Below are 16574 nucleotides of genomic sequence, written 5' to 3'. Positions count from 1 at the left end.
GTTTTAGGAAAAATGGGTCAAAGTCCATTTCATTGTGAAATTCAACAATAATGAAGATGCTGATGCTAATGAAACATTTTTAAAACAGCTACATAGTGGTTGTTATGTGCCAGACACCACTGTAAGTACTTTATTAAGTTTATTTAATCCTCATAACCACTCTGCAGAGAGGAAACTAAGGCATACAGAGATTAAGTAACTTGTTCCAGGTTATCCAGGTGGTAAGTGGTGAGATGGGGATTTCAAACCTAAGCCCTTCTACTCAAGAGTTTACACCCTTAGATGCCACTCAACTCTGTCATGTGTGTAACATGCATTTCTTTTCAGCCTCAAATGCTCCCTTAATAAGCTGCCAGGATCCTAGAAGCAGTTGCGTTTGCAACCCCTTCTCTAGGTAGCTGTATTTTCAGAGTCTGTGTTTCCCTGAGGCTACAGCTGATTAGACAATGGGCAGACACCTAAAAGCTATACAGCCAGGCAGTTCAGCAACCTAAGCCCTAGGGCAACCAAAGTGCATTTCCACTCAGAGGCAGGTTGAGGGTCCTTTAAGGCAATGGTGCTGGTTAGCACAGAGGTATAAACTGAAAAGATGCCACGGGTGGAGCAGGGGAAAGGACCAGCTTGAAGCTCTGCATGTGCTAATGTCACAAGGAAACAGAAACCATGAATAAACAAAGGAAATGGATTGGTGGAAAGAAGAGAATGTAGAGTGAAAACAAAGGGGACACCAAAGAGAAAACAGAGCCCAAAGGCACAGAGATTGTCTCCAGCACTCTCCAGTCCCAGCTAGGCCAGGCTCTAGGTTAACTCCTGTTACTCCATGAGATTTCTGCCTTGCATGAACTCAACAGAAAGCCTCCCTGTGCACTAGCTAGCCTAAATGGGGCTGTGCTTTTTTATAATCTAAATAAGCAAAAGCAGCACAGGAGAGAAAGCGGGAACAGGAACCACAGGGGTGAAGCAAGCACTCTCATTCAAAGAAGGCAGTCTCACCTCCTAAAACACTCATTTATCAATCTTTAAGAAGTTACCCATAACATGAGAAGAAAAGCTTAATTACTAACCAATGAAAATACATTAATATCTATTAGTAAAATGTGAGCAAAAAGCTGTTTAAATTTCAGATGTTAAGCTTCAAAAATAAAATCTCTATTTTACTTTCTGTTTTTAGGTCAAAACCAAAATGTTTAAACATTTACTTGCTAAATGTATTTTTCTTATTATTAAACTGTAGACCCAAATTGTGAATGGTCTGAAAGCACTGTGATTTCAATGATGATCTCTTGTCTCCATAACTATTCTGTGACAGTCTTTTCAAATGACTAATACAAAAGTTCCCAGAGTCAACTGACCACAGTGTTATATGTAATCATCTCAGCCAGCCTTGTAAACTACTGAAATTTGTCTTTCTCACTATAAATTCAGTGATGCATTGTAAACAGTTAAAAAAAGAAAGAAAGAAAAAGAAAACCCTGTATTTATGATTAAAATGAGAGTAACAAATATTTACTTATGGAGCAAACATTTACCAATTAACTTTTCTGTGTGCCCGGTTCTAGAATGAAATAGGATGAAGACAGTGAGATTGGTGTCTTCCCCTCAAAAAAACGTATTCGTTTAAAAGGAAAGGGAACCCTAGTTGTGTCCATGTACCAGCAAGGGACAAAACACTTGGAAATAGTTTGATAAGCACCAGAGCCCAGGTCACCAAAATACCAGGAGACCCAGTTATTCTGCCTGCAGGAAGGAGGATGCACCAAAGAAGAGGAGCTCTTTGCCCTGGGGCCTTTAAGGGAAACAGGTTCTCCTTAGACAAGAGATGTGAGTAGAGGGAAGAGCAACCTGGTTGGGCTGAGGGAATCCTATGTGCAAAGGCACCCAAAGTTCAAGATCATGGCCCATTAAGAGTCAGGGCAAGATCCCAGATGTTTTTACACACAATAATGATATCTATGCACTTAATATGCACTAGGTACTAGGTGCTACTTTTATGTGTTTTACGTGAATTAACTAACACATTGAAGCCACATGACAACCTTACTCAGGGCACACTATTTTTTTTTTTTTAATCTCCATCAACCTATGAAGAAACTGATGCTGACTTTAAAGTTGCTACCCAAGGTTACTCTGTTGTTAGACGGAAAGCGGGATTCAACCCAGGCAGTCTGGCTACTGCCTGGCATACTGTAGTACTTATCTCATGTTTGGTCACACTAAGAAGAACGAACCTAATTCTCTTGATGCATGGGGTGGCTTTTAAAGTAAACACTAAGGGTCAAAAAGTAAAAATTTCCAGAGGCAGGTGAAGGATACTTAGCAAGGGTGGAGACCAGAGACAGGAAGAAGAATTAGGAGATTAAAAAAATATCATCAGAGGCCATGAGTTTCATTATACTAAACTGAAGAATTTCAACTTAGAATGAAACCAATGTACATATCAACTTGTAAGACCTGGGCCAGATCAGCACTCAGGGAGCTGGTGGGTAAGAACCATTCTTGTGGTGATGACCCAGGATAAACAAGAAAACACAGGTGGCTGTGGGCTAAAATGTGAAGCCTCGCAGCTGAGAGCCTTGACACCACCAGCCTTGGGTAAATGCTCTTCAGGAGGCGTCATGATCTGTAGGAGGTGGGAATTCCAGGAACCTTTCTTAGGCCCTGACCTTAGAGGAAGGAGGTCTATGTGACTCAGTAAGGCTGGAAGCCACCACTCCAGCTAAGGTGCTTCATCCCTGTCACATTTAAGTGGCAAGTGCATATATGTTGAACATCTGGGTAACTCAGCAAAAATATCAGGTTTTTAACATAAGATGTTTCTGTTGGGTACTGGAAATCCATTTTAACTATTCAAAACATAGCCTGGATGTGTGTGTTGCTTCTTACTTGTCAAAACAGCAGTCCATTTTCCAACTGCCTCAAGTGAAATTTATTAGTGTGGTTAGTTTTCTAATCTTCTCTTTTTAGTTCAGCTCCATCAGCACATATGGCAATGCTTCCTTGGCAAACTCTACTCTACCAGAAGGCTGTTAATGCGAGAAAAGATTTACAGGGTACAGAATTAATACGGTATTTTGTCTTCAAATTTCATGGGTTAGAGATATAAATCATACTGTCCCTCCTGATTCCAGTCCCTTGAGCAGCCCAACAAGAGCTGAGGTGGAGGTGTGGGATCTAAGCCTACATTAGAAGCCTCCAACTTAAGCTTCCTTTAGTCTCCCAAAAGGAGAATCATGCAAGCAATGTGCTAGATTAGAAGGCTATCATACTATTTACCTAAGAACTTTTTTAGAAATTCTAGAATTTCAGAGTTGGAAGAAACTCTGAAAGAAACTAATAATGCTGGCCCAACTAAGGTCATTTATTTCCAGTGGCCCAGCAACAAAATCAACTTCTTTCGTGATGAGTGATCTTGGCCAAGTTATTCTTTCAGTTCTGGGTTTCTCGTTGTTGAAACAAGGATGCTAATTACTATTCACTGATTTAATTTGATAAATACATGAAAAAAAATGAATACAAAGAGCCAGATACTCTTCGTCACCGATTTTACATTGTCAAAAAATGTGATGCTTTTTTCTCCATATCTTCTCGAGGCATATCCTTGATCCATTCCTTGTTTACAAGAGGCAGTTCAGTCTGAATAACATCCACAATCCGGAATTAGGTAAGGAGTAAATGCTGTTCCTATGACATTATGCCTATACTTAGAAGAGCTGTCCCTAAGCAGCAAGGGCATATCTGGTCAGAGTCCAGGGCCCTCCTTTCTATAGGCAAAGATAATGAAGTAATAGAGATGTAACAATACATCTTCAACTGTTTTGAAGTTAAAATAATAAAATCTTTGAGAACTTAAAAATTTCTCAACCTCTGCTGATAAGCAATTTTTTGCAATGTAATTTCTACTTGGTGACTGGGGAGCCAAATGGTTAAATGCATGGGTATGAAGCCCAGCCACTGGGTTTGAATTCTGACTCTCAAATGATTTAGCTGTGTAAGTGTTGTCAAGATATCTCATCCCTTTTTACCTTTGCTTCCACACCCACAGAATGGGAACATTATGGTATCATATCATCTTCGTGGTGTACTTGTGAAGATGAAATGGGTTGATATAGACAAATCCCTCAGAACAGTGCCAAGCATACAGAAAGTTCTGCAGAAATGAATTCTGTTGTGGCTTATTTTTATCTTAACGTTATCATCATTACTACCATTTATTCTCCCTTTTCTTCCTTCAAGGAAACTGGAATCCAGGTAGGATAAACAGCTTGCTCTTATAGGCCTACTCACTGCCTATAGGAGCTCTCAGAATCATGTCCAGATCCACCAGTCCTCACAGTGGGCTCTAGGCCCCCTAATGCTTGGATTTTTGTCCCTCTAATGAACTTGTTGTTCCAACTTCCTTCTCTGTCCCAGAACGACATTTCTTTCAGCACAGACAGTTCTGAAATGTTTCTCTGGGCTCCCAGCTCATGCTGCCAGCTCCCTGCACTGACTGGGCCTTTCATACCACTAAAGGAGGGTGGCCCCGGGATGGGCATTAACATCACACCTCCCCTTCTCCACATCATGAATATTAGGCTTTCTGGAAAAGCAGTGCTCAAAAGCCCGGTTGACAGTCCATGAACCATTGTAGCTGTACACAGCTGCTGTTCCAAAAGATCAAGCTGGATAAGACATGCAGAACCACGGGGCTGCTAACAGGGAAGAAACTCAAAAACAAGGCAATGCTACTGTTGTTCAGACCAAAAAAAAAAAAAAAAGGATTTTGAGAAGCACCATGCCAGCCCTGAGAAAGGTAATGCAGAGCACACGAAATGGGGTGGAAAGCATTCAGAGCAGAGGCAACAGTTGGAATTTGGTAGGAGAAATTATTCCACAAGACACCCCTGTTCCCATAGCTAAAGCCACAGCAGCACACGGCCGTTATCTAATTTCAACCTGGGGGCGACCCTTCCTATGTTAAATTCTTACCCTCCTGACCTCACTGTTGAGGCCACTACACCTGCTCCCCCCACTTGCTTTCAACATCAGATTAACCTTCATTCTGGAGCTATCAGCGCCCTGTGAGCCCTGCCTTACAGCTCTTATTCCTGCTCCTATTTCCATGCCCTTCTCTCCTCACTTGTTCAAGCATTCTTTCCTCTCTGCTCCTCCCATCTGTCTGTCTGCTTCTGACTAGTATTGCCCCGGGCATGAGGCACTTCCACCTTCCCAACCACACTATCCCCTTTCAAAGCCCTCATTACAGTCCAGCTCTCCACAGGCTCCTGGGCTGCTGCCCCGAGGTGGCTGGATAGTGGAGCTGGGGAAAGGGCAGGGGCCAAGGAAGCAATGAAGATTTCAATGCCTGCTTATCTGGGTTAAATGCTTTACTCAAAATTTTAGACACCATCTGTTTAACTAAGTTATGGCTCAGGATGCCTCTGGGAGACTGCTAAAAAACATAAAAATGAATGATCCCGAGTAGAGCCTAGAAAAAAATCAGCTCCTCTGACTCCTCGACTTTAGGAGTTTTCCGGAAGTAAAGACCATTAGGAAGGATCGCAAAGTCTCCTTCCGTTTTTCATTCCAGTTCCTGACAACTTTCAGGATGCTGCTTATCTTTTTGTCTATCTAAACTATGAAGTTTAATCTACTTCCTTTGTTTTAGTCTCAGTGAGGACAGTAGCTGGTTATATATGACCATTCCAAAGGCCTGAAATTAGTTCACTCATTAATTTTTCCTTTTCCAGGGTATCTGGAAGGGTATGTTTCTGCTGCCTTTCCCAGTTTTCTAAGCTCATCACTTTCCTCACAAGCCTCTAACAACTCTTCACACCCACCTCAGTTCTAGTTTCTGTCATCTTGGTCTCAGATAATAAGGTCATGTGCTCACTACAGTTGGCTCCCTGTATATTCCTGGAGATATGGTAACCTAACGTAGGGATTGTCCAAGTCTTTTGCTCTTTCTTGTTTGATTTCCCATAATCAATTTTTTTTTTTTTTTAGTTTAACACCCTAACAGAGTTTACAGCAATTGGCTAAGAAAATAAAACTCAAACTAAACTATTTTATATTCATTAAAAAAGTTTTGGTGGACAAGGGTGGACCCATGGCTCAGGACAGTTCGCAGCTTAGTCGTGGTTTGTTCCTTAATGCACGTGTTCTTAAATAATGTAATTCAGAGTCATGTAAACTTCATTTTATTTTAGTGTTAGGATTTTTTAATCTATTTTTGCCCAAAAAATTTTTGCAAGGAGAAGGACTCTCACTAAGGGCCGCACAATTCGGATACTCCCTTCTATGGTACCATCAACCACAAGAAGAAATCTGGCATAAATTAGCTGCCTGACAAAACTTCCTTTCAGAATATACATAGATCAATGACTTCCTGATATATCACCACAACATCCTCTAGATGTCACCTTGAGAACATTCCAGGACGGAAGATGACTGCTTCACGCTACACAGACAACCCGAAATAAGACATATTTAAAACTTCACAAACCTGGATCAGTGGACTCATTAATTTTTTCCCCCCTTTTTTGGCCAATTACCTCAAAAGATTAAGTACTGCTCCAAATTAAGTTTCATTCATCGAATGATCTAATTTCTCTTTCTGGAGAATTTTCTTTAGGGCTTCTTGCACCAATGGAAACATAAACCTTCCTCTAAGAAGTATTTCTGATGGACCCCGATTTCTCTTGAATATATCTTTTTCCCAAAGGTCCTCCCAAATCATTTTCTAATTTCTGAGGCTGCTCATCTCAGCACCAGAAGCACCTGAGACAGGAGAGTGCCCTAAAGTTCAAAAGCAGAAATTAGTTGTTTCTGGAAAGTTCAGAGCATTTAATCAATTGTTTCTCTTAAATATGCCTTGCTCTATAGTAGAGGCCAATGACTGACTCATTGGTCATCCAGTTCATTCAGACCAAATGAGCTGTCAGGTAATTCATTAAGGCTCTGGAGGATTCACTGGGTCTAGAGTATGTCAGGTGTTATTTCCCTTCATACAGACGAACTTAGCCTGGAGGTCACATTTTTAAAAATTACAAAAACCTTATGAAAAGCAGTGTGTGAGTGTGTGTGTGTGTCTCTGTGTGTGTGTGTCTGTGTGTAAAGAAAGCAAGAAAGCAGTCTGCCTTACTATAGAGCAAGTTCGTGGAGCCAGAATCAGAGAACTTCTAAGGAGATCTTTTCCAGAAACCAAAACTTACACAAAAAAAATAAGAGTGTCCTAGAGACAAAGAAACAGGAACCTACACAGAGACATGGAGAGTAAGAACTACCAGCTCACAAAGTTAAAATTTCTTCTGACCCTGAGGCAGTCTATTAAAGAAAGGCCATCACCAGCAGTCCCTAGAGCTACGTTCTGATCTCCTTGGGAGGAAGGGGCAGGGATTCAAATGTGCTCTCTGATTACTGCAGGATAACTTCCAAGACTTTATGCAGATGTTGGCAGCTGCATGAGAAAGGAAAAAGCAAAACAGAGCATCCTGAAGCTAAAAGAATTATTTAAAAATAATCTTCATTCTAGTTCCACAGGGAAGACTTTTAAACACAAAAACAGCTTCCTGTATTCTTGGTATAAGAAAAAAGACTATGACAGAGAAAGATAGTTATTAACCTTGTAATAAGAATACATGCTGCAAAAGCACCTTCATTCGGAGTCATTCACCAACTTTTTAAAAAGTATACACAAAGGTAATTTTAAAATAGGGGAGAGACCTCACTTATGCAACATTCTCAAATTATCCTATTCAGGGAATATGAGCAATTATATATGTCTTGATGGAGAAAAATTACATGTTATGCAAAATTTTAAAATATGAAAAATATGAAAAAAATTTTGAAACATGTTTATAAATTAGAAATGTACTCCGACATCTTCTCACATATTGCAAGGTGAAAGCATTAGTATAGTCAATTTATATTCTCGAATTTCAAATTTAACCATTTTTCTCTAGAATGATAAAATTTTTTAAACAATAAAATTACATTTAATGAGAAATGTACAAAGGATCACAGGCAAATATTTAAATCTTGACTGTGTATATAAAGGTTACAATACTAAGTAAGTCTCAGAAATACCTCAGGTCTTTTTTATTTCTATTATTTCTTTTAATAATAATAGTTTCTCCTAAGTATCTACATTTTCATCTGATCTCTCTCTTCCCCGGTGATAAGCATTTATAAACATGTAGTTATACACAATTAATGATTATGTGCAAGGAACTAAAGGGAATTAGTCCCTGATCAAGCAAGAAAAGAAAGAAGTCATTTTCATGGCAAGATTGTAAATCATTATTATTATTTTTAACCTGAACTGTCTATCATCTCTTTGCTCTCAAGATCCAAATTACAGATTGGAACTAAACAAGAGTTTTACAGTAAATGTTTGTCTGCTGGAAAAGAAAAGAACTCAGGACAAAATGAACATAGGTGACTCCCAGGGCTAATTTTCCAATATTCACACTCTATTTGTCATCTCGACAGATGGATTTGGCCCTTGCCCTGAAGGTTCAGACACCCAAGCAGATATATAAATGTCTATTTATAATCCTGGAATAGGGTGAAGAGCTGTCTCTTAGCTATTCCAAGTGGGCCTTATCTCTACCCAATATGCCAGCTCATTTTCCCTATGAGAAACTAACCGCGGTTGTTCCCATCTTCCACATGTAATAACTGAGCAGGCAAGAGATATAAACCACTTTCTAAGGCCCACCTTAGCTCAGCAATTGGTACTGAGGTGTGCTTTGAGCTCTTTTGACTATCAGGTGAAAAGGACAGGTCGTAGAAGAGAGATCTAGATATAATCAAGAATGAGAATCTGGGGGGAGTGCTCGAGAGTAATATTGGCTAAATTATATTGTTATATCACATGCATGTACAAATATGTAACAACAGACCTCACCATTATGTACAACAATAATGCACCCATTAAAAAATGTAGGGATAAATAAGAATGAGGATCTGGCAGGTGTGGTCACAGAGAAGAGAGAGGGACTAAAAATTAAAAACAGTCTAGTCAACACAACAAATTGAAGACACTCAGTAGTGCTGGACAGGGTTCTCACAATTCTAAAGACACACTGACATTCAATCTAGCACACATAAAAGAAAACCCATGAAGTAGTTGGTGAAGCAATGCCAAGGCTCTGACATTGTCCAGACTAGAGGTTCAAAGTTGTCCTTTCAAAAAATCATCCACCTGAACAGTTAAGGTGGTCACTTCTGCCTAACTCACTGCAAAGCAAGTACTGGGACATTAACCTTGTACTATGTAGGAGCCACTTCATTTGCAAGGTTGTTGAGATCAGGGAGAAAAAGTATTTCAAAAAGAAGGCAGTGACCCTACAGGGGTCATCATCAATCACCTGGGGTCAAAGACCTTCCAAATTGTAAAAAGAGGCAGGGGGTAAGGGTAGAGGGCGGAGAGAAGATCAAAAGGCCTTTGATGAGGGTTATGTACCTATATATTAGGACCTGCAAAATGGAACTCCTCTGTAGTGGGAAACCTCCTAGTTTCTAAGGTGAGAGGGTTTTTGTTTTTTAACTTTGGTGCTTACTTTGGAGACTAGAGTCAGCAGATGGCAGAAGAGGCCTAGAGGCATGTTTTATATGGCTGCCAGTTTCATCATATGCCTCAGCAGAGCACTAGATACTATCTTCTTATAGAGCAAGCACTGGGAGGGAAAGGAGGGGAGAACTGCAGTTGGCCAAATGGCAAAGCAGTCGGTGGGAACTGCCTTGCAATTCTGCATTTTAGCTGATAGAAAGGCACTTCTTTCCTATTTGCAGAAGATGAGCATAAAAATGAAGTTGGGAAGTCAAGGTGTGTCTCCTTAGGCCAAGGCCAACAGGGAAGCAGGGGGTATGTGGGTTCTTTCCATTTATAAGGAAATATTCTTTGCTTCTGTTACCATGCTTCATGATTAGAGGAACAGGTCTTGGAGACATGATAGCCAGGCTACAATGGTGTGTGAATCAACTCCATTGGGTAGAGAGTGAGAAGGCAAGGAGCAAGTTTCACTCAGAAAGAGGCAGGAAAGGAGTGCTGCACTGAACCCTTGGTTATCTGCTTGACAGACTTTAATGTAGTTTCGCAATCTTCCACCATCAATGGTGGACACATTCCAAGACTTCTAGTGGACACTGAAACCCTGGATAGTCCAAGCTATGTATGCTCTTCTCTCCTATATACACATACCTATGATAAAGTTTTAACTGATAAATTAGGCAAAGCAAAAGATTAACTACAATAGCTAATAAAACAATTGTACGATATACTGTAAAGTTACATGACTGTAGTCTCTCAAGATATCTTAGTGTACCCTACCCACCTAAAGCTTCTTCTTGTGATGATGTGAGAAGACCAATGACTCAGAGATTATGGGAAAGAAGGTGATTTAGTGTAAAGCTATACATGACCCGAAAATCATACTTTGGTGTAGGAAAAGTGTGATATGCCATCACTGTACTTACACTACTGCTTAATTTACAACTCATAAATTATCTACTTCTGGACTTTTCTACTTGATATTTTCAGATCATGGTCAATTACAAGTAACTGAAACCCTGGATAAGGAACACTATGATATATTCCAGAACATGAATCCTGAGCAGGCTTTGTCCTGATCCTAGAATAACTTTCCCTATTAGCTGGTGAGTGGAATACTTTAAGAATACAATGAGCCTTTTAAAAACTTGCTGAAGATGTTTATAAAAATAATTTATTATTTTAAGAAATATAACATACAACACAGCAATATAAATGGCTTTCAGATTCTGGGCTGTTTTGATTAGCCATGCCCCAGATGCCTCGAGCCTACTCCCATTAGCATGGATAATTGAGAATCTGCTGCATTTCCATTTTAGCATAGTCTCTCTGATTCATTTCAGGAACTGAGATGAGAAACCAAACCCTTGGCTATTATTTCACCTTTCAAGAATTTAGTGCATGGCACTAACCTCTATACAGGCCAAAGAAGCCTTCGTAGCGTAGTACTTTCTTAAAACAGTCAAAGCTGTTTTTATACATGAGCTCTCCCACAAAAGAGCCAGTTGATCGTTGGTTCTGCATTCGAGTTTTTACAAGATCAATAGGATACACGGCAGTGGCTCCAACAGCTAAAATTAAAGAACGACATAATTTTAGAGGGAAGTAGGGTCAGGTAGAGAAATGAACAGACTAGGTGGACAAAATCAAACAAAAGGCTGAAAAAAATAAACAAATTCTGCATGTCCAGATTTTAAAACTATGCCCTTCCATACCCTTAATAAAGTGCTATGGATTGTCACTCAAGTATCTCCTGATAAAAGATTGGCACAGTTTAAATTAAAAGCATATCACCACAGCCTAACTACATTACTAGCCTGTTTTTAGAAAGGTTGTGTGAAGACAAATAAAGACAAAAGTATCACTTATAAGACATTGCTCACATGAAGGTAAGGTAAAGAGTTCCCTTTGCCCTGGTTCTACCTCATACAGATAGATAACTGGCTGGGGGAACAACTAGGCAGGATTTGACCTGTAATAGCTCAAGCTGGTAAATCAGAGAAAAGATAAAAAGGAATAATAAAAGCAAAAATTTTGTACTCATCCATGACTAACCTCCAGCAATAGAACCCAGACCAAACCTGTAGGCCGACTCTGCAACTTGGAGGAGGACTGGCCGGGCTGAATCACCTGAAGATTTCTGCTTTGCATGCACAAGGCCCGGGGTACAGGCAGCAGGCAGACAGGGGAAAAGGACAGGAAAAAAAACGAGCACATATTAAAGAATTACTCACTGGGTTCTCAATCCATGATATAACTAAAATGTCAAAGAGGAAAGCAGAGTTAGATTCCATGAGTTTTGATTAATAAAAAGGTTTTTTTTTGCTATTAATGTTTTAAATTCAATTTGAACAAAAAGCAATTATTACCAAGATAAAGTTGTGAACCTATTTTCAAATGTTCAAGTCTCATTAGTGATCAAAGAAATGCATACTTAAAAATACCAATGAGACCTCATTCTTCCTTAATCAAATCGATCAGTTTTTTATTTGTAATTTTTGTTTTAAATGGCAATACCCAGACAGACAAGAGTTGGTAAAAACAGACCTTCTCAAACTTACCATTAAACTAGGTATAAACTGAGGGAAACTGTGATAATATACATCCAAATATTTAAAATTTCCCTAACCCATGACCCTATAGTTCTGTTTAGAAAAAGTTAGGTTAGAAAATAATCAAGTAAATACAGGACCAAGCTACAAGAATGTTAAAAAGTACTTCTCTTTAAAGAGCAAAAACTCTGGAAATATCCTAAGTCACTAGTAATAGAAGACTGTTTAAAATATAACACTATAATTTTTAAAAAAGTACACCATTATGCGCTGGGGCTGTAGCTCAGTGGCAAAGCACTTGCTTGGCATGTGTGAGGCACTGGGTTGGATCCTTAGCACCACATTTAAAAAAATAAATAAACGAATAAAATAAAGACATGCTGTCCATCTACAACTGCAAAAAAAAAAAAAAAAATTTAAAGTATGTCATTAAAAATTATATTGTCAAGGAATATCTGATATTGGCAAAAATGTTCATAATGCATCATAAAAGAAAACATAAGCTGAAAAGAGCATGGTGGGTAGACAGGTATGTTTCATGATAATATTTTTTAAATAATTTTTTAAGATTTTGCAATATAAAGTCATTTTTTTACATGTATCTAACATTTTGGTATCCCTACTACCTACTACCCAGAGATATTAAAAATATTTATTGTGGCTATAACTAGGGGACCATATTACAGATAATTGTTACTTCTTCCTCTTTTTGTCATTTTTCCTAAATTCATACTTCAGGTCAGCCAGTTGTTCAGTTGCTGTTCTTTTGAGCTATTTTCTATAGTGTTTCTGAGGCCAAAACGTTTCAGAGTATTGCACTTCTCTGCCTGCATACATAAAATAGTAAATTTATGTCACACTGAGTTGTCAAATGAGGGTGACATATAGTCAGTGCTTAATAAATACCTGTTGAACGAATAAATACATTCACTAAGACTTGTTTTTCAAAGCCATGATAATTAAAATTAGTGAAGAATGAAAATAATCAGCAACCCCAGCAAGCAACCCACTGAATTTTAGTTGCTGTCAGTGCAACACAATTCTAATACAATTAGATTATTTGGAATCTCCTTCAAAGTCACTTAACTGAAAATAGCTTTACATAGAAATATGCATCTGTAAGAATGGAAAGCATTTCTTGCAAATTCCATGGTTGATTACAACTCTATCCCTGAAAAGATGGAGATCAACAGTACCTTCATTTTGATAGACATATCCAAAAGAGAAACACTAGTTTATTTACATAGATAAAAATATGCAACACTTAGAAATGTCCTGGCATCAAAATGAGTGAAAATACTCTGAAAATAATGAGGGGGAGTAACCTACCATTATCACTAATTATTCATCTAAAAGACAAATGAAATCCCAGACTTTCATTAAACTTTCCAGAAACTAAAAATGTAGTGTATTCTAAAATGATATAAGAAAGCTCCTCCTTTGCTCCTCCGTGTAGGACAAATGTTCCAAGGGCTGCATGGTGCTGGACTGGCACATCTGCCCACAGGTGGATGACCTCCCTGGCTTGAATTTGTAAGGCCCAGTGGGATTCATACAGTAAAAAGCACACTGTATGCCAGGCAAGGCTACTGTGAATTGCTAGAAACCTCTAAGCAGCAGCCAATCATTTCCTGCTGTAAATCTCATCAAACTAGCCTAACCCTTTCATGACCGGTATCAACAAGCACCCCCTTATAAATTCAAAAATCTGCAAAGGGCATAAAGGGAAAATGGTGGGCTACTGCTACCAGCTGGAGAGCAGAGATATCTTTTAAAAAAAAGAAAAGTCTCTGCTTTTCTTAATCCCTACATTTCTACATAGCTGGTGGCATAGAGATGAAGAGATAATCATCTCATGAGCAGTGTTTAAAATCAAAGGGAGGGAGCGCAACGTTGCTTCCACCTCTGCACGTGATTATACAGTTCTTTCTCCTGCACTGAGGGAAAGTGGCTTCCTCTTTTAACCACAGCCAGCTGGTTTTCCAGAGGTGCCTCACTAGGATTTACTGAGCACACACCCACTACTTTGACTTACATGCTGCACACAAAACTCGCCGCTGCCTTTGGGTGGGAAGGAGCTAAAAGGAGGGGGTCCTGGCTCCAGGCCTGACAGTCCTAAAAATGTAGCCCGCATCAACCCATTGTGGTCAAACTGGCGTCTTAGTACAGACCCAGAGCTCCAAGCCAAAAACGGTTAAGTCTCACAGGATTCAGAGATGGCTTTGCCTTAAAGGAGGTATTTTTCTAAAACCGACGCTCTGTCTGTGAGTGGATTTATTTTACAAACGCCAAGCAAGCACAACACCCACTATGAGGCTTTTCTTCTCTAAGCCCTGATCTATAGAGAGTCGAGTAAGAGTTAAATGAGGAGGTCCTGTCTTAAGTTTCTGACTCCCACAACTTTAAGAGATTGGTTTCTGTTAACCATAAAATAAAATTTAGCATTCCTAAAATTGTTTCCACATAACTTATGAATCCTTTCACAGAGAAAATAGGTCTAAAAGCCTTCAAACTACAACTCCAGACTAAACAAAATTATCTCATTTTGATATTCAGAAAAACGGAAGGCATGGCAGTTAAACAATGCGCTGACGGGGTCCCTCTGTGCAGAGCAAAGATGGCTTTCATTTAGCAACACACAGCTTCGATAGGGACTGTGACACCAACCCACTGCATGTTCCTCTCATCCCTCAATGTGAGATTTAGGGAAGAAGAAGAAAAGATCTATGTGTTTACAAAGTGTGCAGCTACCAGTGCAGTGAGGAAATCATCCCATCTTTGAAAAAAATAAACAGAGTCCAAAGTGTGTTCATTGTCAGAAGGTTTCTAAGTAACTTCTCTTTTCCACCTTCTGAAATTGTCTGCATTGCAGGGGTAAAATAAAAAAATGTTAAGTCAGGTACCAAGGCCAAAAAGGCAAAAGTGAGTGAAAAGGAGCTAGGGGAAACACCAGCATGCACATCTGTCCCTCTTCACTCACCTGCCTCTGGGCTTCAGCCAACTTGAATGGCAGAGTTCCCTCTTCCAGGGGAGCAATCCGCTCGATGTCGGCTAAGGTCATACGTCTAGAAGGAACAGCACAAGCAAAAATAAAAATATCGATTTATTACATTTTCATTATGGAATTCTACAGTGTTCTTTCTATCATTTTCCATATTTCAGTGTTGCCTTTCATTTGGCTTCTTTCTCTCCCAAATGCTGCCCTCCCCCTACTCCTACCTCCTAACATTCTTTTATTAAGCTAATTAAAAAAAAAAAAAAGCCAACTTACCCCCTTGGCTCATATAAATCTGCTAACTGAAACAAGATGTCAACCTCCATGGGTGTAACCTGACCAAATTTCTGAGCTGCCAGAACAAACTCCTCTGTATGGAAAAAAATAAAAGGGAAAAGATTCAAGAAGGAATAGCACTACATTCAGCATTAACTCAAGGCACTGGAATGGGTGGACATCACAGAACTTTATTACAGTCACAGAATTCAAGTCAATCCAAATAGGGCAAGAATTTTTGTAGTTCTTTCCTGCACTTGGAAAGAGTATGCAGAATACTTTCTCCAACATTTACTTTAAAAACATGGTGCCATCTGAAAGCTTTGAATAAATGACATAGGATATTATTCAAATTACAAGTCAAGGAAAATGAGAAAGCAAATATTAACTTCATTTACATCAGTCTGGTCCCAAGAAGTTATATTAACGAAGCTGTGGAATTCTTATGGGAAGCCTCTGTTTTAGAAAAATCCCATTAAAATGCTGATAAGATCTTCTTCAAGTTTATAGATCAACTTACAGTGTCACCAATACAAGTTTGTGGAATTCCTCATTTACTTCTGAAGAACAGCCCTTTAGAGGCAACCAAAATAGCTCAAATTCTAACAAAATTTGAAAATATTTAAGAAATTGTACACGTTTTTCTCAAAGGCTGTCTTTATTTGGTAAAGATTATTTTGTTTGCTTTTGTTTGATCAAAAGATAGAGGACACACGTGTGCCATATGGTTAATATGTGAGAATGGAGTGAGAAATCTGAAATCTGTAACTGCGTTGCCTTCTTCACTCTAATAACAAGTCCCCAAGATGCTTCCAGGCAAAAATTCAGATACATTCTCACTCACCCTTAGTCACCTCTACATCTTTCCTGTTGCCCGCCAGAGTGCTGTAGATCTTTCTAATGAGTTCCATGTTGTTAAGAAGCGAATTAAATCCATTAAAATAGGAGAAACTAACTTGATGAGATGTGGTACCTCCAGCAGCCTCAGTAAGTTGAAAACAAGAGAGAAGAAAAACAAAAGATTTATAGGTAAGGAAGATTCAGAAGTACATAGTGTGGAATTAACCAAGATTGAGTGTATAAGAACAAATGATCACATGCATTTTTCTTTCACATTAAAAAAAAGCCACAAATGATTTTTAGAAGTAACTGCAACTAATCATGACCAGAACCTGGTACATTCCACATACAACTCTTAGAAAACTAAATAAATACA

General features: G+C 39.0%; 1 protein-coding gene across 4 annotated transcripts in view; it reads right to left on the bottom strand.

Annotated features, from left to right (window-relative positions):
- The window catches only part of Slc25a13 (solute carrier family 25 member 13), a 180326-nt gene that overhangs the window by 52636 nt on the left and 111116 nt on the right, over nt 1–16574 (bottom strand). For all 4 annotated transcript variants that reach the window (XM_046422568.2, XM_046422566.2, XM_046422567.1 and 1 more), the window contains 5 exons: nt 16203–16341; nt 15359–15452; nt 15068–15152; nt 11591–11675; nt 10948–11106 (listed from right to left, as the gene is read on the bottom strand). In XM_046422568.2, coding sequence (XP_046278524.1) covers nt 10948–11106; nt 11591–11675; nt 15068–15152; nt 15359–15452; nt 16203–16341 — 562 coding nt within the window. The remainder of the gene's footprint in view (nt 1–10947; nt 11107–11590; nt 11676–15067; nt 15153–15358; nt 15453–16202; nt 16342–16574) is intronic.

Source organism: Marmota monax, unplaced genomic scaffold, assembly GCF_021218885.2.
Source record: "Marmota monax isolate L192 unplaced genomic scaffold, Marmota_monax_Labrador192_F-V1.1 WCK01_AAM20220418_F8-fsc00144, whole genome shotgun sequence".
Classification (NCBI taxonomy): Eukaryota; Metazoa; Chordata; class Mammalia; order Rodentia; family Sciuridae; genus Marmota; species Marmota monax.
Note: the sequence above shows the minus strand (reverse complement) of the source record. Positions and strands in the feature narration are given on the sequence as shown.